This window comes from Caretta caretta, chromosome 3, assembly GCF_965140235.1.
Source record: "Caretta caretta isolate rCarCar2 chromosome 3, rCarCar1.hap1, whole genome shotgun sequence".
NCBI classification, from domain to species: Eukaryota; Metazoa; Chordata; order Testudines; family Cheloniidae; genus Caretta; species Caretta caretta.
Genome location: NC_134208.1, coordinates 202138958 through 202165219, shown reverse-complemented (window position 1 = coordinate 202165219; position 26262 = coordinate 202138958). Strand labels below are relative to the sequence as shown.

The 26262-nt window shown below is 42.2% G+C and overlaps 1 protein-coding gene across 11 annotated transcripts in view; it reads left to right on the top strand.

The window, feature by feature from the left end:
- PLCB4 (phospholipase C beta 4) overlaps positions 1–26262 on the top strand; it is a 330863-nt gene that overhangs the window by 20456 nt on the left and 284145 nt on the right. For all 11 annotated transcript variants that reach the window (XM_048842554.2, XM_048842557.2, XM_048842551.2 and 8 more), the window contains one exon: positions 4922–4981. Coding sequence is in view for 7 of the 11 variants with exons in the window: in XM_048842557.2 (XP_048698514.1) it covers positions 4922–4981 (60 nt within the window). In the remaining 4 variants the exon portion in view is untranslated. The remainder of the gene's footprint in view (positions 1–4921; positions 4982–26262) is intronic.

Genomic DNA, 26262 nt, shown 5'->3' with positions numbered 1-26262 from the left:
ACCTGACCTGACCAGTCAGGCTGGGCACTAGGGTAAGGATTTGACCCTAAGTGACTGTCTGCTTCAAATGCATTATGAGTCACCCTAACTTCACTCTTGGCTGTGTTGTAGTTTTTCATAAAAATATTGAATTTCATTGGCCAAAGCAGAACTAAAGTGTTTGCACTTAAATGAGCTGGGATTGTTTGTAGTGCTCATAAGTGAAGCCTTGGATTGTTACCTAACTTTCTTTTTTCAGTGACTAATTTCACAGATTTTTGAATTGCGTTTCTTAGGATAATTTTTGTTCTAAAGAACTACTACAAAGAAACTCTATAAAAATAACCAATGTGTTTTTTTTTTTAAATTTGGCTTTAGAAAATAGAATATTTTATCTACTCTTGTACTAGTTGGTGCCTATCTGTATAGCTTTAGTACAATGTGTAAGAAAAGTAATTTGACATATGGCTGGAATATAAGGAAAAGTAGAGAGAATAGTGCATTCCTATAGTAGTTATGCCTCAAGACAAAAGAGCCTTTATCTTATTCATTATTTTTACCTTTATTTACATTTAATTGTCTGAATATATGTCTTTGGGAAATTTTAGAAATAAACTGTTAGCCTGTATTTCTGAGGTATGTTGAAAGTGTATTAGGATCAGAGTTTGTGGTATTACAGTTTTGTTTCTTTTACACAAAAGAGGATCTTATTTATTGCCTGCTTTAAACTATTATATTTTGAGTGATAACAGGAATCCATTTATTTCAGAAAAATATTAAAAATCCCTTAGACAGTAATGTTTTGCTTATAAACGTCATTAAAAAGGATGCAATCACTGTCATTGCAGTCAGTCTCCTTTTCAGTAAGAATAATCCTAAAATTCCAGCCCATCTGGAGAGCCATTAAAAACCCTTTTTCCTGTGGAACTAATCTGGATGTGTCATGCAACCAGTCCAAAACCCATTCTATATAGATATCCAGAGTAGCTTTTGTTTTTCAAATTGGTTGTATGCACCCTGATCCTGTTCTGAGAAATGTGCAGCAAGCATGGTGTGTGTGGGTGTGTGTGCGTGTTATGTTAATTGCAAGATCGGTGCCAAGCTGTCCAAATGGCAATACCCACAGGCTATAAATTTTTTTTTTACTGGTAAGGCAGTTTGCTTACTTCACACAATGTGCCTGAGCACATATGTCCTTTGTACGGCCATAGATGGTTTATGAAAGTGGAGTTTTCTATTGATTCCATCACTGTATTCCTTTGGGCAAAAACAGACAAAATTCACTTTTTTTGATGTCAGTTTAGAGTAGCCGCTCTTAAACTGGTGCTGCTGAGGTAGAAAGCTACAGTCTGGACAAGGAAATGTAAAACAAGGACTTGTCGTGCAGAGTAACTTCAACCATTATGTCATTTGTCATCTACACTGTGTCATATGACTGATACTCAGTTAAATGGGAAGATATCTGACTGTGATATTACTTGATCCAGATCCTGTATACAGGGCTGCAAGGTTGTGTAGATTCATAGATTTTAGGGCTAGAAGGGATTATTAGGTTATCTAATCTGACCTCCTGTACATCACAGGCAATTACATTTCACCCAAAAAGAAAAGGAGGACTTGTGGCACCTTAGAGACTAACCAATTTATTTGAGCATGAGCTTTCGTGAGCTACAGCTCACTTCATCGGATGCATACTGTGGAAACTGCAGAAGATATTATATACACAGAGACCATGAAACAATACCTCCTCCCACCCCACACTCCTGCTGGTAATAGCTTATCTAAAGTGATCACTCTCCTTACAATGTGTATGATAATCAAGTTGGGCCATTTCCAGCACAAATCCAGGTTTTCTCACCCTCCGCCTCCCCCCCCCCCCCCCCCACAAACTCACTCTCCTGCTGGTAATAGCCCATCATCATACACATTGTAAGGAGAGTGATCACTTTAGATAAGCTATTACCAGCAGGACAGTGGGGTGGGAGGAGGTATTGTTTCATGGTCTCTGTGTATATAATGTCTTCTGCAGTTTCCCCAGTATGCATCCGATGAAGTGAGCTGTAGCTCACGAAAGCTTATGCTCAAATAAATTGGTTCGTCTCTAAGGTGCCACAAGTCCTCCTTTTCTTTTTGCGATTACAGACTAACACGGCTGCTACTCTGAAATCTGTAAAGAATGCTAGGCCAACTGGATTAGGTCCTTTGTAGCTTTAAGTGACCAGGATGTAACCCCCCTCTTCCTGTCTGCTATGGGTCCAGCCTTTCATTTCCGGAAGAATCGCACATGCTTTTCCACAAATCCTGGGCCCAGTGCTCAGTGCTGCACTGTGCAATCATGGGATTAGATTTGCAGTGTGCCATGGGGTCCATTTGCAAGGCCCACTAAGTCAGCCTCCTTTCATAATTCAAGCTCCAGAGGTTCTGAGATGGATAGGCTGCTGTCAGGAGGCTTAAATTGAATGGCTCTGGTCATGATTTCCAGTTAGCAGTGGTTGGCTGTTTGTTTCCAGAGCCATAGATGGGCTACTGGCTGTCTAGGCATGGGAACCCTCATACTTCAGCTATGCAATGCTATGTGTTGTGTAAGATTGAGAGAGAAATATATTTAGTGAGGCACAGTGTGTGCTCTGTCTTCAAATAAATAATAGTAAATAATTCAAATAAATAATTGTTCAGTGTGTTGCCTCGTGCCTTGTTTAGTACACACTATTCACACCCTCCTCTGAAGACAGAACATGAATTTTCTCATGGGCTTTTTTGTAGTACTCTGATACCTGAGTGCTTCACAAACATGAATTAATTTAACTTCACAACTCCACATTTTGCAGGTGGGGAGCTGAGGGCACAGACAGATTAAGGTCAGAAGTTTTCACTAATTCTGAGTGCCTACACTGAGATGCCTAGGACACAATTTTACGGCGTGTTTAGGCATCTGTAGCCCTATGTGTGTTCAAAGTCCAGCTCCCATTGAGTTCAGTTATAAGCTGTGGGTGCTCAGGACTTCTGCAACGCAGACCCTAGGGTCTCAAGTCAGGCACCTAGAAAATGAGGAACACATAGTTAGTGACCACCTTTGAAGAGCTTGGTATGTAGCCAGATATATAGGGTCAACTTATTTGTCCCTCCATATTTTATTTTTCTTTATGGCATGAGAGAAGTGAGAACCTTACTTAGGTCAAGTCTGTATCTGCACTGACTTTCCAACCAGTGGTGGAGTGAGGATAAATTTGCAGCAGCAGCTGTGGTCTGTTCTGGCCATTGGCTATGCTGGCTGAAATCAGTGGTCGCTCAGCATTTCCATGAGTGCAAGCGAGTCTTGAATCTGGTTCGAAGTCCTTCTCCCAAGGAGTTTACCATTTCACTAAAAAGGCCACTGGAGTTTCTGAGCAGAAACAAGCTTCTGAAAAATACTAAACTGGTGAAAGATACATTTTATTTCTATTAGTACAAAGAAACAGAAGCTGCATTATTTTTCCCATTAAACTTTCCAACATGTCAGGCATGGGCTGAAATGGAACATAGAAATTTCAGACCCAAAGGTAATTTTCCCCCAGAAAGGCTATAAATGACTGACGATAGGAATTTTGGGCCAAATTCTGCTATGTTATATACATTAAGTCTGGAGTAATGCAGGTGACTTTGGTGGATTTATCTGGTGTAACTGAGTTGAATTTGGCCCAGAATCTCTAGATGCAGAATAAAAATATCCATCATGTATCTTACAAACTGTTAGAAGGATCCGTTTATGTATTAAGATATTGTTGTTATGTCTTGCATCGTTTTCCCAACAGCAGCATGTTCTGAGTAGTGACTTAATTATTCTGTGCTGTGAGCTGATTTCACTTGTCCCTAGAAACAACTGTAGAAACTGGGTTAGTCTTCCGTGTGTGATTGTGCAATAGTGAGACCAATATAAAGGTGCATTGGGGTAAGCAGAGAAGTTGGATCTGTTTTTGTTTTTTTTTAAAGTAAAACAACTTTTGTTTTCTTCTACTGGAAGAACACATTGTCAATATTTAGTGAAAACGGAACAACCAACCCCCTCAGCAGTTGTCCCCTCAGACTCAGTTTATATTTCTGGAATGGTTTCAGTTTTGGTGGGAATTGCTGAACACCTCTGGCAGCTTGGAGAGGATTCAGTGTAGTCTTAAATCAAGTGATTTACTGTTATTAACGACGCAGCCTAAAATCGTTGTAACCAACACCAGCGCGGGGCATGACTGTGAGGCGCTTCTGGAGTGAACCACTTTAGTGCCCCTTGCTGGCTACCTGTGCTATGTTCTGTGCAGGGGAAGGAACAGATTCCCATGGGCTGCTAATTCCTTTCCCGCACAAGTGGGTGGCGAGTGGTCTGCTTCGCGTGGGAGTGGATGGAGCCTTCGTTCCATCCCCCTCTCGTGTATGTAATTGTGCTGCACCGTCAGTTTATATCTTGCCCTAGAGCCGGGGGAAGCAGGGATTGTGAACCTTGGAGCTGAAATCAGATGATTCCTGTCCTGCTTCTGGGGCAGCACAGCTACACGCGGTTAAGCATCATTATAAGGTTACAGTCTGGCCTAAATGTTTTGGAAAAAACGGATACATCATCTTAAAGACTCACTCGTAGGCAGTAAGGGGATTTCAAAGTCAAATTAACACCAATCACCAATGTTTTGATGTCAACTGCAGCAGTGCTCATAGTCTCATCCGGGGGGGGGAGGGCGCACGGGGCGGTGAGGGGGAAACGTATTGGAAAAACGATGCCACTTGGAATAATCTATTGTACTTTGTTAGGATAAGTGCGGACTTATTTTTTAATTTATATAAGCGATGACTGTTCTTTGAATTTGCTGTTTTTAAAATAGGCACGATGTTCTATTGTATATTTAATGTACAGCTTTGAGAACCTTCATATAGTATCTTTGTTTCTGAAAAAGCATCTCTTTTGTTTTTTGGTTTTTAGGGGAAAGCAGCAATTTCTCTACCATGGAAACCTCTACAAAGTGATCGTTGGTTTACAAAGGTAGATTTCTTTTCCTTTTTTCTTCTTTTTAGCATTTTTTTTATACTGTGTGTGTAGACGACTCCCGTTCAAAATATAGCTTAAAACTGCTATGCCGTGTGGTTAATGTTCGTAGAATATAGAACTTATTCCAGAGTAAAGAATGGCAGTTTGGAAACGAGAACGATAAGGGTCAATGAGCATGGACACAGCATTTGCTTTTTTGGCCAAGTGGCTGCAAATTTCCTGAGCCTTAAAATATCTCCTAAAAGCAACGGGCCTGACAGGGGTGAATGGGGGCGGAGGCTAGTGCCACAGGTGCCCCCTCCACTTTTTTGATGCTCAAATCCATAGCATCCTAATATTTCCTGGGCGTACTAGGCCCATCTTATTCCCAGACCTGAGCAAGCCATGTCATGAAGCAACCACCAGGCTTCATTCAAGTGTCAGATTTACAGGAAAGGGGCATTAACCCTCTCCGTGGGCTTTTGAGCACCTGCCACTCCTGCCAGTTAATTTTATCTCCACGTAGGGAAAAAATCTCGCCTGGTGCTGCTAACCTGGAATATCCTTGGTGTGCCCCACCAGCAGCCAGGATCTCACCATATTTGCTCCCAGCATCCGAGAGGTATATGCCACCTGGGCACAACGGTCAGAGGCAGTTCCGAGCAACACTCAAACCACCACCACCAGTCGGTCAGGTGTCGCCCAACCGCGTGTAACAGTAGGTCACGTGATACCAGCGCACGTGGGGGAATTGCCTCCTCCGCATAAGCCGATCCGTTTGGCTGAAGTGGGCCCCTTTGATGCCTGTCCATGATCGTATCAGTGTGCATAAGCAGCGGGATGATGGTCCACATACAAGTTGAATGTAGAACTTATTTCCGTGCCAAGCATGGTGAGATATTTGGGATTGAGTGTGAAATAGATCTATTTTATTTTTGATGTTTCTGCAGTAAGTAAATGTGTAACAGGACCACCCCGTGAGGCTCTTCTGGCATGTGATGGATACTGAGGTGGTTCCTTAGACTATAAAGGCATTTAAAGCTTCTGATTGGAGGGGGGAAGTCTGCAGTAGTGGAATCATTTGGAGAGGTGGGCCTGGGAAAATATTAGAGGAGAAAGTCAGGGCTGTAATACTTTGGGGCTAATTCTGGTTTTGGGGTTCATTGTGCGGGTGGCTGGGTGGTATTTAGTAACCTGTGACATACAGGAGGTCTGCCTAGATGATCTGGTGGTTCCTCCTGGCCTTAAACTCTGACTTTGTGAACATCTAGAACGATGGGACCTTGCTTGCACCCTTATGGTTGAAGAGGCTCCTTGCGAAAAGTAGAATTAAAAAATAGTAAATTAACAGGTGACAGCAGTGGTGTAGCTGGAGCTAGTGTGTTACCTGTAACTTGTGGTCATCGGGGTTAGTCACTGGAAAAGTGATGTGACTTGTTGAGCACAGTGTCAAATACTGATCTTCAGTAAATAGGCATAGCTACCTAACAGCCTGTAGTGTCATAGCTGTGCATGTCTGTCTAGAAGCATCATGGTTCTAGAACCGTCAAATTAAAATGCCTTCACTGTCTAGGGTGATCTGCCTCCTGGCTTCTGCTCCTTTTGGTGTCCAGTGTACCACTAAACTGTGCCAATGTGATTTTGGGGACGGTTGCACTCTGACCCAATGCTCTCTCGTTGTTGCTTTGTTTGTCTTTAAATTATTAAAATGCTCCCACTGTGATTCTCCTCTGGGCACATGTCCTCTTTGCTAAAACAATTAAAAACAAAAATATTAACTTACGTCAACCAAAAATAGACTCTTCCTCAGAAATGATCCATTAACATAAACACACCCCGACAACCCTCACAGCAAAAGTCTCAGTAGACAGATGGAGCCAGGTTCTTTCCTGGTATAGGGGGAAGTGTAAGTGATAACTCCCACTGAAGACTCTGGACTGAATTCAGAAGTGATATAATTACTGGGCTAATTTATCTATCTGTTGTGGGAAAAACCACTAACTGCAGATGTAAGGTCAGGTAAGGTAGGGAAGGTTGCCTTTTTTTTACACCCTGCTATAAGTTGGTGCTCTTGCTAAACTCCCTTCTTTCCCTCTCTCGGTGTGAGTTACTCATTTTGCAGAGATGGGTGCAGATGGCAGTATTTATCACTTGTACCCATATTTAACCCATTTACTCTGATTGTGTAAACTTAGACCACCGTTTGGGCACGTCTGAATTTGGGTATAGACTTTACACCACATCAACAGACTTTGGGAAAGTAAAGTCCAGAGTTTCTAGATTTACACCAAGTAAATGAGAGCAGAATTTAGTTCAAGGGCCTTCTGCCAAAAAAATTCCCTGGCTCTTCCCCTGGAGCATTCAAATCTAGGGGTCTCCAGCAGAACACTTCAGCCAATACTTGATATCTCAGAGCTGCATGGGAAGAGAAGCAGTTTTTCGGCTACCTAACATGCTAAAAACATAGGGTACTAAAACCCAAGAGAGACCATCATGAGTTAGTTCCCTTTGTACTCCTTTGCGTTCTTCCATACTGCACTCCCTCTTGGAAATGCTGCTGGCCAGTGTCTCCTTTGCTACAGAACATTCAGATTCAGTCCTGATAACCACCACTGCCAATAGATACTGATGGGGAGAAAACGGTACAAAAATTTACATGCGGTAGCATTGACATGCCTGTGAGTGGTGTGTGGGCTTTGAACTCCTCTCCTTGGTGTGGAGTCCATGTCTGCCCTTCTCCTCCTGGGCTCAGGGCAGGAAAAGGGTCTGAGGTCCCACTGGCCCTGGGAATAAGCGTTTTTTCTTGCTGGTCATATATGGAGCCCAGGGAGTGGCTAGAGAGGCTCTCCACCCACGGGAAGTGTGGGATACAGTACTGTGATGCCTGGGGGTTGGCATTAGGAGCTAGTTCTGGGATCTAAGGGCTGCACAATCCAGGAGCAGCCCCAATGTTTTGTTTACATAACTGAGAGGAAGGGAGTTCGGGTTGGAACCCCCTGCTCCCTGTGCTACATGGAGAGGCACCAGGATTCCCATTTAGCATGTGCAGCAGTGTCGATTGGCTGCCCTTCCTTAGAGCAGTTGTGGCAGAATTGGAGAGCTCAGCCAGTTGGCGATACATTTTTCTGTAGATCAGGGATTTTCCCTACATTCCTGTACGGGGGAGGATATGAAAAAATCAGTCTAGAGGGGGAAGTCCATGGGGTTGGCATTTCTGAATAATGAAAAAACGTAACTACACATGACACCAGAACAGCCTCATTAACTTCATTAAGCCCCAAACACCAGTTGATTTCCTTGAGGTTGTGTGGGGTGTAAGCCAGGGCAGGATTTGGCCCTACGAGGCTTTGTACAGGAAGGCAGAAATTAGGACAGGCTGTTTTCGTAGCGGAGAAGGCAAAATTCGGGATTCCAACTTCTCTTCTTGTGATGGCACAGACGGAGGGAGAGAGCCTAACTTTTGTTTTATAACATGCCTCCTTTTTTTTGTTGGTACAGTTAATTGTGTTACTGTTTAGATATCTATGTACTTGAGTTTATGCACAAATTGGGCATTTAAACATCTAGCTGTAAGATTCTGCATCTGGAGTTAATTGTGGCTGCAAAATAGGAGGCTAGCTTAAGGCTCCTCCAAAAACTGGCCCATAATATTAAAGGTATTCAAGCTCAGTCTGTTCCTTTTGTACATCCGAGTGATCTGAGAGAAGACCTAACAAAGGTCATTTAAAAAAAACAAAAAAAAATCCTGCAAACATTTCTCAACTGTAAAATTCCCCAAAACCGCTCTTAATGCAGAAGGGGATGCAAAATGATATCTCAACTAGGGTTCTCGATTAATTGCAGTTAGCTCACGCAATTAACTCCAAAAAAATAATTGCGATTAAAAAAACTAATTGTGATTAATCACAGTTTTAATCGCACGGTTAAACAATAGAATACCAATTGAAATTTATTAAATATTTTGGATATTTTTCTATATTTTCATATATATTGTATTCTGTGTTGTAATTGAAATCAAAGTATATATTATTTTTGATTACAAATATTTGCACTGTAAAAATAATAAACAGAATAAATAGTATTTTTCAACTCACTTCATACAAGTACTGTAGTGCAATCTCTTTGTCCTGAAAGTGCAACTTACAAATGTAGATTTTTTTGTTGTTACATAACTGCACTCAAAAACAAAACAATGTAAAACTTCAGAGCCTACAAGTCCATTCAGTCCTACTTCTTATTCAGCCAATCATGAAGACAAGCAAGTTTGTTTACATTTACAGGAGGTAATGCTGCCCTCTTCTTATTTACAATGTGACCAGAAAGTGAGAACAGGCATTTGCATGGCACTTTTGTAGCTGGCTTTGGAAGGTATTTACATGCCAGATATGCTAAACATTCGAATGCCCCTTCATACTTCGGCTACCATTCCATGTTGCTCATTAAAAAAATGTGTTAATTAAATTTGTGTTTGAACTCCTTGGGGGAGAATTGTATGTCCTGCTCTGTTTTAACAGCCTTCTGCCATATATTTCATGTTCTAGTAGTCTCAGATGATGACCCAGCTCATGTTGTTCATTTTAAGAACACTTTCACTGCAGATTTGACAAAACGCAAAGAAGGTACCTTTGTGAAATTTCTAAAGATAGTTACAGCGCTCGACCCAAGGTTTAAGAATCTGAAATGCTTCCCAAAATCTGAGAGGGACGAGGTGTGGAACATGCTTTCAGAAGTCTTAAAAGAGCAACACTCCAATGTAGAAATTACAGAACCCGAACCACCAAAAAAAAAAAAAATCAACCTTATGCTAGTGGCATCTGAGTCAGATAATGAAAATGAACATGCATCGGTCCGTACTGCTTTGGATCATTATCGAGCAGAACCCATAATCAGCATGGGCGCATGTCCCCTGGAATGGTGGTAGAAGCATGAAGGGGCATCTCAATCTTTAGCGCATCTGGCATGTAAATATCTTGCGATGCTGGGTACAACAGTGCCGTGAGCACACCTGTTCTCATTTTCAGGTAACGTTGTAAACCAGAAGCAGGCAGCATTATCTCCTGCAAATATAAACAAACTTGTTTGTCTGAGCAGTTGGCTGAACAAGAAGTAGGACTGAGTGGACTTGTAGGCTCTAAAATTTTACATTGTTTAATTTTTGAATGCAGGTTTGTTTGTTTTTTTTTACACAATTCTACATTTGTAAGTTCAACTTTCATGATAAAGAGATTGCACTACAGAACTTGTATTTTTCAATTCACCTCATACTATTTCTTCTGTTTTTTTACAGTGCAAATAATCAAAAATAAATATAAAGTGAGCACTGTACACTTTGTATTCTGTGTTGTAATTGAAATCGGTATATTTGAAAATGTAGAAAACATCCAAAAATATTGAAATAAATGATATTGTATTATTGTTTAACAGTGCAATTAATTGCGAAATCATCGATTAATCGGGATTAATATTTTTAATCGCTTGACAGCCCTAATCTCAGTCACACAATGGCATTGACAAAATTTCGTTGAATACAGTAATATGACAGAAATGGTTCCAAGAGTTTCAGTATATGTTTTATCAGTCTAGTAATTCGAAAGATGTAACTACTCCTTCTCCATGCTTCAGAGCCTTTGTAAATGTCATGATGCCACCTGGCAATTTAAAAGAATAGTAATTCTCTCCCCACTCCAGAAGCCATGCTTGGTACAAAACTGTCTCCTGATTCAGTTTTGGGGTTTTTTTTTTTTTAGATGGAGGCAAGTCCTTTCATTGCTCTGACAGGCATGGAAATACCTGTTAGCTTTGGAAGCCCAACTCATTGATAATTCTGGAAGCCTTCAGAACAATGGAATAAGACTGGGGGCCCCTTCATAAAGCTGTGATGGTATTTCAAACAAGTTGCCTGGTCTTCACTCCCTCACACAGGTGTAAATCAGGAGTAACCCCCTTTGTAATCAGTGGAGCTACGTTGGTGCCAAACCGGTTCAAGTGTGAGGAGAACCAAGCCTGATGAGTATTTTACCTCTTTGTAACCCTTGTGCTAGGGTTTCGAAGTATTGTGGGCCAAATTCTCCTCCCTGTAGTAGTGTGGATGTGGAGTAACTCCATTGACATCAGTGTAGTTACTTTGGATCCATGCTGGTGTAACCGAGGACAGGATCTGGCCCTAAGAGACTTGCTCCCCAGTTGTACGCTAAGGACCCAATTCTATTATCTGATACATGGCAACTACTCCCACTATGAAAGTGACAGCAAGTATATGAGAGCAGAATTGGCTACTAAGAGTTACTGGCTAGAGACCATTGCATCCCCTGCCAAATCTCCCAATTCATTACTCTCAGATGCATAACAGTTGAAATGTTTTTACCCTAGATTTAGTCTTGATATCCCTGACAGTACTGGATAACCTCTTATTGTCTTTAATAAGCACTGCAATTAAGTAATTTTGTCCTGGGGCTGAATTTTCCATCTCAGTTACCCATGGCTCTGCAGCATCTATTCTTTCCATGAATCCTTCTACTGTTCTTGTAATCGGGTCCATTGACTCCTGCAGTCTATCTAATCCGTTATGCATGAGGTCCCTGGCTTTTGGAAGTGGAGTTCTTTACCTCGAACAAGTCAGCCTTTGTTCCCAAGCAACCACTACAGCTTATCGAGGCAGTGTGTAGACTGTCTTTTTGCTCTTCAGATGGACAAGGTTTTCATTAAAAAATCCTCTTATTCTTACCACATTTCTAGGTCAAGAGTGCTCAAATTCTCTGCTGCCATTAAAACTCGGAGCCAACAGGATCAAACAAACAAAAAAAGAGAAGGAAAAGAAAATCTAACTCAGATTCCTGCAGCTAGATGAAACACTGTTTTCCACATTCTCCCTGCTGTTCCTGCCCATGTACTTCCCATACTTTTCCTCCAAAAGAATGGTTTGTTTAGCGACCACGAAATCCAGTTATCAGAGCCTCATTGGAAGAGGTGAACGCTGAGGTGGGGAGGGGAAACACAAAGGGGGGAAGGGTAGACAAGTTGCAGAGTGAGTGGGGAGGAAGATCAGGAACTGATGTTTTGGAAGGAGAAGGAGGAACTGCGGGAACCATTAACCTAGGGCGAGCTGCAAACCACAGAGATCTGCAAAATGGGCTGACGAAGCTTTCTTTCCCGTTTGCGACAATAGTCGTTAGTGGGTTGTCGGATTGTTTGTCAGACAGTTTGTGCACATCTTAGGTGGAGTCAAATGTACTAAAATAATGCCACTGTAAAGTTGTCGTCTTGTTTTATTGAAATATTTATGCAGTCCAGACACTGTGGTGCACTCATATAAGGCAATGAACTCTATAGAAATGAGCGGGTGAGGGGGGGAAAGGATGTTGCAGACTTGTATGGCTATCGAGACTACCCAGAGTTATCATAATTAATGATAACAAATATTTTGGTAGGGATAAGAAACGTCATGCTTAATGCATTAAGCCAATCCTTAACTATTAGAAACCAGGATGAGACCTAATGTGCAAGGAAGATTATCTCATGTCTGCCTGCCTTATACCTTCATCTGAAGTATCTGTACTAGCCATTATCAGAGACAGGCTTCTGAACTAGATGGACCATAGGTCTGATCCAGTCTGGCAACTCCTGTGTTTCTAGTGATCTTGTATGTTACTATAGTTAGGTAAGAAATTTTGAACCAGGAGTGTGATCTTTTTTTTTAAGTTGCTGATGTCCTTTTAAAGGCCTAATGCTTCCCTTGGGTGCTTACATGCTGCTCCTGTCAACGTGTACGTATGAACAAACACTGAAGCTAAGTAGCTATTGGTTTTGGCTGAGTAGGTTTTCTTATACAGCAATTTTTGTTAATGGATTATTTATATAATTTTCCATCACAAAGTTATTTTTTATCCTTAAGGAGGAGAGGTAATTTATTGTGTTCTGCAAAATGTACAGGGGTGTTATGTAAAGAATTTAAATCAGATGATTATTTTATTTGATATTTATGTTGCAGTAGTGCCCAGAGCCACAAACCAGGATTGGGACCCCATTCTGTACAAACACATGAAGACGTGGTCCCTGCCCTGAAGAGGTTACAATATGTAAAGACAAGTGGCACATAAAGGGTTCGGTTTGTGGGAGAGGGATACCATCTAATATACGTATATACATTGTATAACACGTGACAATTAATGTCACCCAGGGATAGCTTAGTGGTTTGATCATTGGCCTGCTAAATCCAGGATTGTGAGTTCAATCCTTGAGGGGGCCATTTAGGGATCTGGGGCAGAAATTGGGGATTGGTCCTGCTTTGAGCAGGGGGTTGGACTAGATGATCTCCTGAGGTCCCTTCCAACCCTGATATTCTGTGACAAGTGGGTTATTTCCTAATGTTATCTAAATCAGGTAATGAGCATATAGCTGTTATGTATATTATAATAATGGTGTATAATAATGCATTTGTAAGGTGTCCGTCACTGTGATATTTTAGGCACCATATATGTGCCCAGGGTACAAACATGAACTTCAGGTCAAAACTTGAACTGAGTGCTCAAGGAAACACCTGGAAATGGAAAACATTTTTGCGCCTCTGCGTATTAGCACAGTTGAAGTTTTTGTAATTATGGGCTGAGAGATTCTTTCCGTATGTGTGGGGTGGAGGGCTGGGTTCATGGTCACCTGAGATTGTGGGTGAAATCATGACCCCATTGAAGACAGTGGGAGTTTTGCCACAAATTTCATTGAGGGCAGTTTGTGTATATGTGTGAGAGAGGAATAGGTAGTAGGATTTGTCTAAGCAGGAGGAAAAACATGATGGAAGATACGAGAAAAGGTGCAAAATAAATGAAGAAAAGAAAAAGAAAAATACAGAATGGTCTGATGTAAAAGTGAGAGATAGGAGAGAAAATGAAAAACAGTAAGAAACGAGAGGAAAAAAACACCAAGAATTCATTGAGTAGGCAATTAAGTTTGGAAAAAATATTTTATTCATTTCTGTCTCTCCTCTTCTCCCCTCCTAAAACCTTATGCTGAGCCCTATCGTTAAGAATTGCCAGATCATTTGCCCAGTGGATATTTTTCTTCAGATTGGCCCACAGTCATACCTTGTGTGCATGGCAGCTGCAGATTTGTGCTTTTATTGTTTTCAAATGAGGTTAGAAAGCAAACTACTGAGATAATGGGCGGGGGAGGGAGGGTAAGAATCTGCTTTTTTGTTGTTTTGCACAGTATCTCCTCCTGTCTGGAACCAAGGACTACAGAAAATTCCACAAAATGCCTTTCCTCATTTGATTTCCAGCCCCAAAGGTGTTTGCTTAACATCAGTTCCAAATTTTTTACAAAGTGGAACAGCTTCAACAGGAGAGTAACTGGAATACCCAGTGATGAGGGCACGTACCCAAGAGGTGGGAGACCTGAGTTCAAGTCACTGCTCCATATCAGTAGAGGGGGAATTTGAACCTGGGGTCTCCTACACTGTGGGTGAGGTTCCCTAACCACCTGGCTATTGATTCTGGGTGTGTGAGTGGGTAGGTAGCTGTGTGGGTGGGTGGTGGGGGAGGGGATACTTCTCCTTGGCTGTGTTTTGTGCTGGGTCCTTTCCAGTAGGTGTGCTCAGAGGCTGCCTAAGAACATGCTCTCTAGATCAGTGGTTTTCAAAATGTGGGTGATGACCCAGTACTGGGTCGCAGCATGTAAGGCACTGGGTTGCGGCAGCTCTGGTCAGCACTGCCGACCTGGCCATTAAAATTCCCGTTGGCGGTGCTGCCCGGCTAAGGCAGGCTAGTCCCTACGCGTTCTGACACCGCGCTGCACCCTGGAAGTGGCCAGCAGCAGATCCAGCTCCTAGGTGGGGGGGCCATGGGGCAGCAGCGAGCACCAGCTCTGCGCTCCCATTGGTTGGTTTCTGGCCTATGGGAACTGGGTGGGGCGGTGCCTGCATGTGAGAGCTGCTTGTGCACCTCTGCCTAGGAGCCGGACCTGTTGCTGGCCACTTCTGGGGCCCAGCACGGTCCGTGGTGCCGGAACAGGCAGGAAGCCTGCCTCTGCACCCCCGCTGCGCTACTGACCGGGAGCCGCCCAAGGTAAGCCCAGGCCCCAACCCTATGCCCCAATCCCCTGCCTCAGCCCTGAGCCCCACCCCAAACCCAAAGCCCCTTCCTGCACCCCAAACTCCTCATCCCCGGCCCCACCCCAGAGCCTGCACCCCCAGTCCAGAGCCCTGATCCCCTCCCACACCCCAACCCTCTGTTCGAGCCCAGAGCTCTCTCCCATACCCCAAATCCCTCATCCCCAGCTCTGTTGGGTTGCAGGCATCAACAATTTTCTTCAACTGCGTCGCCAGAAAACAAATTTGAAAATCACTGTTCTAGATCCAGTCTCATAGGTGAGGTAGGTGGGGAAGAATCTAGTTTGTGAATCCTGCAGAGGCTTACGCATGAATTAGGCTGAACTGCCTGATGGTGTCAGGACTTAGGTGGTTGTGCTCATAACCAGTAGTAGAAATGTAGGCACTATGGAAACTTTACTAGTGAAAATGTTGGCACCTAGAGACTTCAGATGCCTTTGGGGTTAGGCAGCAGCTGAACAGTGGCTTTGTGAATGCAAGTGGTGCCTAAATGTTGGATGTAGGCCCTAAAGTGGCATTTAAGCACCTAAGTCCCTAGCCACAAATCTTGTGGTTTGCCCATTTCTGGAGAGAACCCTTGTTTTTTTCCAAGAGATTCCCACTTTATCTGCTGCAGTTCACACATCGCTGTTGTGGCTCTTGTGACAGGGTCAGGCCAGATGGCTACAGGAGAGTGATGGAAGGCAGATATATTAGCCCCAGGTTAAGTAGGTCCCTTTTCCCTGGGTGAGGTAACAGGGAAGGTTCCAGAACAATCAGGAACTTTCTGGAAACAATTGAGGCAGACAGGCTGATTAGAACACCTGCAGCCAATCAAGAAGCTGCCAGAATCAATTAAGACAGGCAGGCTAATCAGGGCACCTGGGTTAAAAAGGAGCTCACTTCAGTTTGTGGTGTGTGTGTGAGGAGCTGGGAGGAAGAGGTGCAAGAAGCTGAGAGTGAGAAGGTGTACTATTGGAAGACTGAGAAGTACAAGCATTATCAGACATCAGGAGGAAGATCCTGTGGCGAGAATAAAGAAGGTGTTGGGAGGAGGCCATGGGGAAGTAGCCCAGGGAGTTGTAGCTGTCACACAGCTGTTACAGGAGTACTCCTTTTCTTTTTGCAATGCTCAAATAAATTGGTTAGTCTCTAAGGTGCCACAAGTACTCCTTTTCTTTTTGCGATGCTCAAATAAATTGGTTAGTCTCTAAGGTGCCACAAGTACTCCTTTTCTTTTTGCGAATACAGACTAACATGGCTGTTCCTCTGAAACCTGTAGACAGCTGCAATCCACAGGGCCTTGGGCTGGAACCCGGAGTAGAGGGCGGGCCTGGGTTCCCCCCATCCTCCCAACTCCCTACTTGATACCGGAGGAGTTGACCTGGGCTGTGGGTTCCACCAGAGGGGAAGGTCTTTGGCCTGTTCCCCGATCCACTAGGTGGCTCAGCAGAGACTGTGGGGATTGTTCTTCTTCCTTTTTCCCAGTGATGAGGCTAACTGAGCGAACGGCAGATTTGAGCCACGAAAGAGGCCAAACTGAGGGCTGCCGTGAACCTCTGAGGCGAGCGAATCCACCAATAAGCGCAGGACCCACTAGGCAGAGGAGGAACTTTGTCACACTCTTGTTTAACAGGACTCATCGATCAGAAAACAGGGCATGTGTTTAGTAGTTATGCAGCCTGCGCTGTGGCCAGCTGTTTACCTAAACAAATCCTCCTTGATTGCAACGCCTGTGAAAATTGGAATCTGAGCACATGAGTGCTGTTCACCATAAGAATTTCTCTTTACCGGCTATGTAAATATCTATGTGGCAAAGTGAATTGTCATGCAAAGCTTTGACTGTGATTCTTATAGTTTCATCTTTTCTGTTTGTGTGCAACCACTCAGATCTACTAAGTGTAAATTTCCTAAACTCAGCAGGTTGGGTAAGCCAAAAAGTAGGCGATGACTCCCAAAAAGAAGCTACTGCCAGATCTTAGAAGCAAATATTGAGCTATTGCGTCTAAAACACAATGTACAAGTGTTCCTTTGCCAAGACTTGCTCGTTGGAGTACATGGATTTGTACTCTCTGGTTACATTGTGTTAAACAGGCAAAATGTATGGTATACTGTGTATTGCTTAAAAATACATGCAAATTCCGCTTTTCAGATGTGCTTATATTTTTGACACTTTTAATTATTTGGTTTTCAAAATTCAGAATTTTTGTTAAACATTTCAGTGAAAAGTGGGGGAGTGAAACTGTTCCACGTTACATAAGTGCATATTTTTCACTGTTTGATGAGCCCCCGTCTTTGAAAGCTCATATTATAAACAAGATGACAGAGATTTTTTTTTTTGGCATTCTGAACTGGCAGTTGGGAAAATGGTTTTGGAACTGCTGCCTCGGTGATCAGATAATTAACATGCCGGGGGGTTGCCTGAGCTGCTTTTCAAAAATGCAAAATACTCTTTCCAAATACCATAGATTTGGAAGAATCTGACCCTTTTAAATTTGTTATGCAATGAGTCTTTATGTATATGAACTGAGCAAGAGAACAAACACCTTTTGTTGCAGGAAAGGAATGCTTCTTTCATCTCAGTAAACAAGGCCCCCCGAATTACCAAAAGCACATGACCAGTTTCTGAGCATTCAATGCCTGATGGTCACATGCAGATGCAGGAACCGTTATTAGCATAGAGTCTGACCTGCGTAACACAGGCCAAAGAACCTCATCCAGGAATTTCTGCTTCAAGCTTCTAGCATTTGGTTGAGCTATTGTATATCTTGTAGCAAGACATCCAGTCTTGATTTAAAGACTGCAAGTGATGGAGAATTTTCCAGGTCCATTATGTCAGTTGTTCCAATAGTTAGTTAATCTCACTGTTTAAACATTTGCATCATATTTCTGGTCTGCATTTGCCTCGCTTCAGCTTCCAACTAGTTGATCTCATTAGTTTTTTGTTTTTCTTTTGTTTTTCTGGATGAATCAAAAATCTCATCCCCATGTAAGTACTTGTAGACCACAATCAGGTCACTTCTTAACCTTGTCTTGGATAAACTAAATAGATTGTGCTTCTTAAATCTCACCCTCAAAGGCAGATTTTCCATATCTGGAATCATTCTGATAGCTCGGATCTGAACCCCTTTGAATTTTTCATCATCCTTTTTGAAGTGTGGACACAATATTGCATATCACATGGGAAGTATGTGGCAAAACCGGGATTTTGAGTTCCAGGTGAGCATCCTGAACACACATGCCATTCCTTTCTAAGTACAATCCTGTAATCCTTCATTTAACTCCTTGGGAGTTTGGGGTGCATGAGGAATACAGGATGAGGCTCTTAGGGCCAGATTTTTAAAGGTATTTAGACTCCTAAAGATGCAGGCAGGTGCCTAATGGGATTTTCAAAAGTTGTCTAGGTACCTAAATACCTTTGAAACTCTGATCCTTAATGATCTTTTTTCTTCATTGATTGATTTATCCTCAGTGAGCATTTTTTCCACATCTTCTTTAGGCAATTTATTGCACAGGCATTTTGGAATAATATTTTTCCTCTTTGTAAATTATGTAGATAAATAATCAGTGACCTAAGGGAATTTTTTTATTCTGCTAAAATGTTAAAAATTAAAAGCCGGCTTTTGTTTGAACTATTAAATTCTAACAAATGTGCAGTTTTGCTTGTTTACTGACTAGACGTATCACCATGGAGTATATTGGCAAGGTCATAAAAGCTAATGGACCTGATTCTGAATTGCAGTAAGACCATTTTACATCACTCTGCAACAATAACGAGGTCTTAAAGTGGGAGCAAATTATATGTTTCTCCGACTTTGAGGATCATTTTACATTGCAGGGGTGATGCAAATGGGCTTTAGTGTAAATGGGAATCAGGCCCTAAGCATATTTATTAAAAGTTATGAAGGCTAAAGCATCAGTAACGAGCACAGTGAATACTACAGTGAACACCCTTTAAACGTGAGGTAGCGTAGCTGTGGTGATACTGTAAGGAATGGCTACTCGCTGAGGGCTGGATCAGATAAAACCAATGGGAGATGGCCTCACAAGGAGGAAATTCATCACAAACATCCTGTCCTGGAGACTCTATGAGGCTGGTCTCCCCGCTGAATAGGGCCTGAGGCTGTCTCCAGTTAAAGCAGTGGATCCCCTAGGGTATACTTGGATCTGGATGGGAATCTCTAGGAGACCAGGGCCATCCACATAGAGACGCTGTGTTTCTGATATCTGTTATGACTCTGTCCCTCAACAGGGCACCCTGCACTCAGAACCCTGCTTAAAAGTAGGGAGGAGACTGAGTGGGAAAGGTAATACAGCCTCGGGACAATGCAGGGCTGGAGGGCAGATGTGTTTGTCACCAGTCCCCTTCTCCTGGCCTGGTCATTCGTTCCCAGAACCATGGGTAGATCCCTAAACCTGCTGATACCTGGGGTCAGTGAGATGCTGCTGTGGTCCTGCATGGAAAGAGTGAGATTGGCATGTAGAGAAATCATCTCCAGGTATATCTGAGGAGCCCCATCTTCCTGTCTCTCCCTTCCCCTCCCAAGGATGTATGTTAGTTATTGAACCTGGGAAAGAAGTCTCACAAACTATTGTGACCCGACTATCCCGTTGTGGTGGTGGTAGTCTGGGGGGTGGTGTTCCTTACTCTGTCTGTTGCACTGGTGACCTCAGCAGAATGACTGGAAATCAGTATTACAAAACAGAACAGCGTTAACAAGTGACCTTTTATTGCTGATCCTCATGGTTGATCTTTATTGCTTTTTCAAAATCACTGGTTTCCAGAACGCAAGAGGTTTTTTTTCCCTGTAGCTGTTTACTGTTGCTGATACTCAATGTTAGCGAGTATATATGATGTGAACTTGAGTCAAGTGTTTAAATGTTAAATCAAGTTCCCACAGGTGTTCTTTACTGCCAGTGAAAGGTGAACTTTCAGCATAAATACCATATTTAAACACTCATCAAATATTTATTATTGGGAATGAATGACCCAACAAGGATGCAGTTAAACTAAAATGTGCAGTTTACCTTTATGAAAATGAAAACTTTTACTGGTATTTGAAGTGTAGTTTTTAATTGTTTTAACTATATGTTAGGTGTGTTCACTTTCTAAATGTATATCCGGTATAGCTTGTTTCTCTAACTTATAATTGTCAGTTTCCCATAGGAAATGATCATTATTGGTGTTATAAAAGCACTTCATATTTATCCCATTTGGGAAATGAAAGTTTTGCAAAGATCAGAATAAAGTATGCCCCCAATTATGCTAATGACTTGTACCACAAATTATCCACTGGAATGTTTAATAGCTTTGAAATCACCTTTCGTACCCCAACCCCCCTCACCATCCCAAACAACAATGAAACCCCCACAAAACAAAACAAAAAATATTAATTTAATAACGTTAAATTTTGTATTTACAGTAAAAAAGGCAAGAAGAACACCGTCCCCAGCCTGCCCTCTCACCCACTTTTTGAGTCTCTACATGTATTCTCTTAATGAATTGGGATCTCAAGCAAGTGTTTTCTTTTTTAGACTTAGTTAATTTTAAAAGCACCTTCAATACACTTTTGTTTAATGAGTTCAAGATCGTTAAGCAGACCATGGTATCCATTTGTTACTGCTTACCCATTTTAGTGAGAATTTCAAAGGATGCTTTTACTACAGTTGGGTTCTTTGCGAAAGAGACTTTTTTTGTTAAAGCCATTTAGAATAATGGATTCAAAAAACCCCATAAATATTCTCGTGTTGCAAGCGACGTCAAAGCTTCTCTTTTTTATACTTCAACACATGACCCAGTGGAAGGATCAGACGATACTGCAGACATAAGGAACACATTGCTTGTTTGTAGAAAAGAGTTGAGGATGGTATGGTGCCTGTTTACAGGTTGTTTAGTCCTTTTTACCTGTGTATACATGCTAGCAATGAAATATTGATAGGCGGCTTGCATACCCATATTCTGCCCTGTTGGTGATCGCACTGAAGTTGAGACGATTTATCACGATGCCACTTTGAACTTGATCATACATGTGGCTGCTTGGCAGAAGAAGAGTAAATACATGTTTAGAAAGGAGATGGAAGAATAGTTTCTGAGAAGAAGGCTATCTCGACTGAAAAGGAAAGTCAGTATAGCAGCAACATCATGTATCATAATAGCATATACACCATAAATGTGCAAAGTAATCTCTTATAGTAATATTCAGCTCTGTGTAGAATTTTCACAGCGCCTTTCTGTTGCGAGTATTACCATGATGCGGGAATGAGAGCTACAAAACTGGAGAGCGGGGAAGGGATAGAACTCAATTCGTAAGTACTGGGAAGTGAGATGGCCTTCTCCATGAGGGAAGCTAGAAAATAGTTTGCATGTGTTTTCATCTAACAAATGCGTATGTGTCGACCATGCAAAAGGTAGGACTTCTCTTTCCTACGTACAGCCAGAGGCAGAGAATGAGGGTGCCAATCCTATGTGGTTTCTGGATTTTTGTGGGGATTTTGCTGTCGTGCCAGCAAGGCACTCAGATAACATGGCGATTTGATGACTTTATAAAAACAGAGGTGGGATGATAGTGCGGCAAAGTGCATTCACCCCCTGGATGTTTGGAGGAAAGGTTGGGGTGTTGTTTTTTGGTTTGCATTCCATGGCCTCTTCCCTTACGAAAAGAAATGTCAATCCTTCAGGTGAACATCCTCTTTGCCCACTCTTTCGTGGAGGGATTGAGGCTGAAATGGGTTCAGTTTCAATTGATATTAAGCCCTGCTGAAGCATAAGTCCACTCCAAAATGCCACCCGCCTGCATCAATGGGTGGGGGACATTCATGGGGCCAGCAGTGAAAGGGGGACAGTCCAAACAACAAAGGAGGGAGGCACTTGCTAAGGGGACACTCAGTAGCTCCTCCTATAGGAGTCTGTGGCACCCATTGGCCAGCTGGGGAGAGGGGTGCTGATTGGACAGCGCTTCACAGCTCCCAGGATTTAGCCCAGAACATGGACCATGTGGAGCCTCTCTTGGCGTGGTTCTAGCAGCCCCCCCTAACCACTCAAACTAGGAATGGGAACCCAGCCGGATAGATGCTGCCGGTCTAGCCAGTTGCCTGTTTGGGGGTCAGGAAGGAATTTTTTCTCCCATGGGCCAAATGGCAGAAGACCAGGGAAGTTTTTGACGTCCTTGCAGCACCTGCGAGCCGCAGGGAGCTAAGTAGTACCTAATTAACGTATTGGGTACTGTTGCTTGCTTGTTGCAGCTTGCAGCCAGTTTCCCTGCGGTTAAGAGAATAAAGTGAACGGCTCCCAGAGGTAAAAGGCCTGGGATTTTGGTGACGGGCCTTGGGCTCATGGGATAAGGTGAGACTTGTGGCCTTTGTGGGCTGAAGTCAGACCTTGTGTCTCTCGTGGGCTGAGGTCCCCACCCACCCTGCTGCACCCGCTGTCCCCCTTGTGGGGGAAGGGTGCTAGGACTGAGAGAGAGCTGAGTTCTGGGGCGGGGAAAGGAGGTAGGTTGAGGAGAGCCTAACCTGCATTATGGGCTATATGGGAAGGAGCCCTGTAACCCTGGGGCCAGTTATGAGTTATATGGGAAGGAGCCCTGTAACTCCCACACTAGAACCAGTTAACTGCCTGGTATAGGAGAGTCTGGGTGATGGGCAGGTATCGCCCCTCCTTTGTGCTAAAAGTTTAATAAAAGTTGCAGCCTGCCACTTAATTCCATGCAGGGGCCTGTCCTCATTTTGTTGCTGTGTCCACATCAATGGTATCTGGCAGGGCTCCAAACAATTTGGAGCACTTGTGTGCATGTATGCGAGATGTATTACAGTTGGATTACAGGGAAAAAATGGTAAGAGTACATTTTTCTGGTATACGCCAAGCTGTACAGTTAGTTGAGCCCATTCTCATTTGATACCAGGGTCAGTGCAAGGTTCTGAGGTATGGGTGGGTCACAATCTCTTTATTGGTGCTGAGTCTTCTTTGCCTTGGACTGCCAGCACTACTGTATTCAGGGGTTATTTCCAAAATCAAGAGTCAAATGCTCAGTTGTTGACTCTAGATTCATCATACAACAAATTTTAAGCTCCAGAGCCGTAGAATCTTGTAAAATCTGTGGCCAAAACCACAGAATTTTTAAAAATGAATCTCAAATTCTGTTTTTCTGTTTGATCTTTTATCTTTCTTGTTATAGTTACATTGGTTTCTCTGAAAAGAGACTATGAATTCACAGTTTTGAATGACTGAAACATTTTTACAGCACTGTTCAGAACTCCTGAAAACATTATATCAGAACCAATATTTCAAAATATAATTATCTTGAAATTAAATTCATATCACATTTTCTCACTTACATAACCAGACAGATTTTCCTTTGATACAGAAGACTGGCAGTGCTTGAAAAAGGCTTTTTCTTTTGGTGAATTTTGAGGATAAAAATCAACAAAAGACTAGATGGAATGCTTTACTCCTGGGACTGAGTATCCTAATATACTCTGTTCCTGTGCATCTAGTGAGTTGTTTCAGAAATTATTAGGAGGGCCGAAAGCTAACATTTGCAAATGTACTAAATTGAATTATAAACCTCACTGGTAAACAAAATATTTGCTACACCATGGTAGTTTGGCTTAGATATCTGGATATATCACCTGTGCATCTTTTTCAGAGACTTTGAAAAAGGGGGGGAAAAAAGACATTTTGAAAAATGCCTGCCTTTTTTGAGTGAGATGTTTTGTATGGGTTGTGTTTGAACAGATGAACACATATATGGTATATTTAATCTTCTAGAGGAAGATGGGTTTTTCTAATTTGAAGTGGGGGGAAAAATGATCTTTATAAAGATTGGAGTAGATGGTAGAAATTTACAGTGCTTCAGATATAGTTAGCTGGCTGCTCATAAACATATCTGTCAAATTAAAATTACTCTGGTAAAATGAATGTAGGCAGGAATGCACGCAAGGATTATGGTTTCTATAAATTATACTCATACTGTGCATGTGCGCCATAGTAATGAATATAAACAGCAGTAATTTTCTAGCAAAGAACTGCAAGTTTTAAATATTTGGCATTGTTGAAAGATAGCTTTATCTGTCCCAGAGATTAAAGATGATATCTATTATATAACCTGTTGCCATATTTACAATAGTAGGCTATATCTTAGTGCCTTTCCCAGACCTGAAGCAGAGTTCTGTGTAGCTCAAAAGCTTGTCTCTCTCACCAACAGAAGTTGGTCCAATGAAGATATTACCTCACCCACCTTGTCTCTCGAATGTCCTGTGACTGACACAACTACAATACTGCATGAAATCATTAGCCATTGTGTCATTTTTCTGACTGTCCTAATTATTATTTTTTTTTTCCATATGAAGCTCGCTGATACAGGTCTCAATGCTATTCACTGAGTCAGGTATGTCTCCTGATGGTAATTCTGCTTTTAGACCAATGGGGACAATGTGATCCAGTTTTTCCTCCCTTCCAGGTGCAATTATGGGTCTCGATACAATAAAAATATAATAATTGAATACCTACAGAGGTTCATATGACATATTTTTCCATTTATTTTAAATTTGAAAGCTAAAATATCTTAATTGATAATCCCAGAAGGGTTATTTTTCATGAGCTCATTTTTTTTCTGAGATTATATAGTTTTTCAGGCTATTGTCAGTTGTGTAAATTTAGCTATCAGACTGATTTAGGGCCTGATCCTGCTCTCACTGAAGTGAATGACAGAACTCCCATTGTGTTCAGTGGAGCAGGATCAGAGTAAATGGGGCAGATCTGCAGCTGGGTACATGGACTTCAGTGGAGTTTGACAGTTTATACCATCTGAGGATCTGACCCATATCAATAATAGATAAGAAGGATTATTATCTAAGGATCTGCTCTAAAGCCCACTGAAATCAACGGGGATCTTCCCATTGACTTTAATGGGCTTCTAATTCGGCCCTAAATAATTTTTTTTTAAAGTTATCCATCTCCTGTATTTTATTTTGTCTTCCTTCCTCTTTGTCCCTTTAGGTTTTAGTTGGGAATGGACAACTGAGGTTGTTGGCCAAACCGTATGGGATTAGGGAGAGGTCTTGAGTCAAGGTTCTGTGTCTCGGCTGAATGCATTGTCTCTGCAATTAGTGGTGATAGTGGTATTTCTGTTTAGAACAGCTAGTGTACTGGCAATATGTTGTTTTGGTGTGTTAGCACAAGCGAGTTTAGTTGTTGTGTCAGCACACTTTGGGCACCACCTCGCAACCCTCAGCCCCCCTGAGCAATTCCACTGAGAACATGAGAAGAAGGGGCTGTATGAGGCAGTGTGCTCCAGTGGACAGGACAGTGGCCTAGGAACAGAGCTCAGGTCTGCTGGGTTCTAGCTCTGCCACTGACCTTGGGCATTTCAAGGTCATCTCTCAGTGCCTGTTTCCTTTGCCTGTGACGTTGTAAACTCTTTGAGGAAGTGGCTATCTCTTATGTGTTTATACAGTACAAAGCACAATGTGGCCCTGATCTCCACTAGGGCCTTCTGTAATGCAAATAATCAGAGTAGGGGTGGGCCTTTTGTTTGTGAATATTTTCTACCTCTGTTTTCTCTCACGCGCAAAATTTTCATTACATCCCTAAATATGAAAGGCAAGGAGTCAGAGCATCACAGATTAAGAAATGTTGCTCTGGTGTGATGATAGATCTCCTGCACTGATTATATTTCTTGTTTATTGGTTGAACAATCCATTTGTTGTTATGTATGTGAAGAACTAGTGTGCTGACTATAATTGCCTCATTGTGCAACTTGACAAACTGAGAAAGTTCTGTTTGTTGCTTAGCAAGCTGGTATGAAAAGAAATAAGGAAAAAAACCCAGACATTAAACAAAACAGTCAGTGGCAACAAAAAAGCAGTGGGTCAGGGTCAGTGCAAGTTTCAACATGTCAAGTTCATTTTTCCATTTCTTTTTGAGATCTGGAGAAAGGTGCTGATTTAGAATAGGAACTTGCACTACGTTGTTCAGTGTGGTGGTTATGAGAGTTTGTGGTAGGAAATGCAATTTGTTGCACATCCTCCTCCCCCCCCCCCCAGGATAAATGGGCTGGATCCTGTAACTCAGGTGAGTAAGTATTCAGGTCATGGCCAGTATTTTTTAAATTGCACTTAGCATTTCTGAATGTACTGTTTCTTTCAGTCTTTTTTTGCAAAATGACATTACTTATGTAATTGGTTGCATGGCAACTCAGTGTCAAGAGACTGATTACCT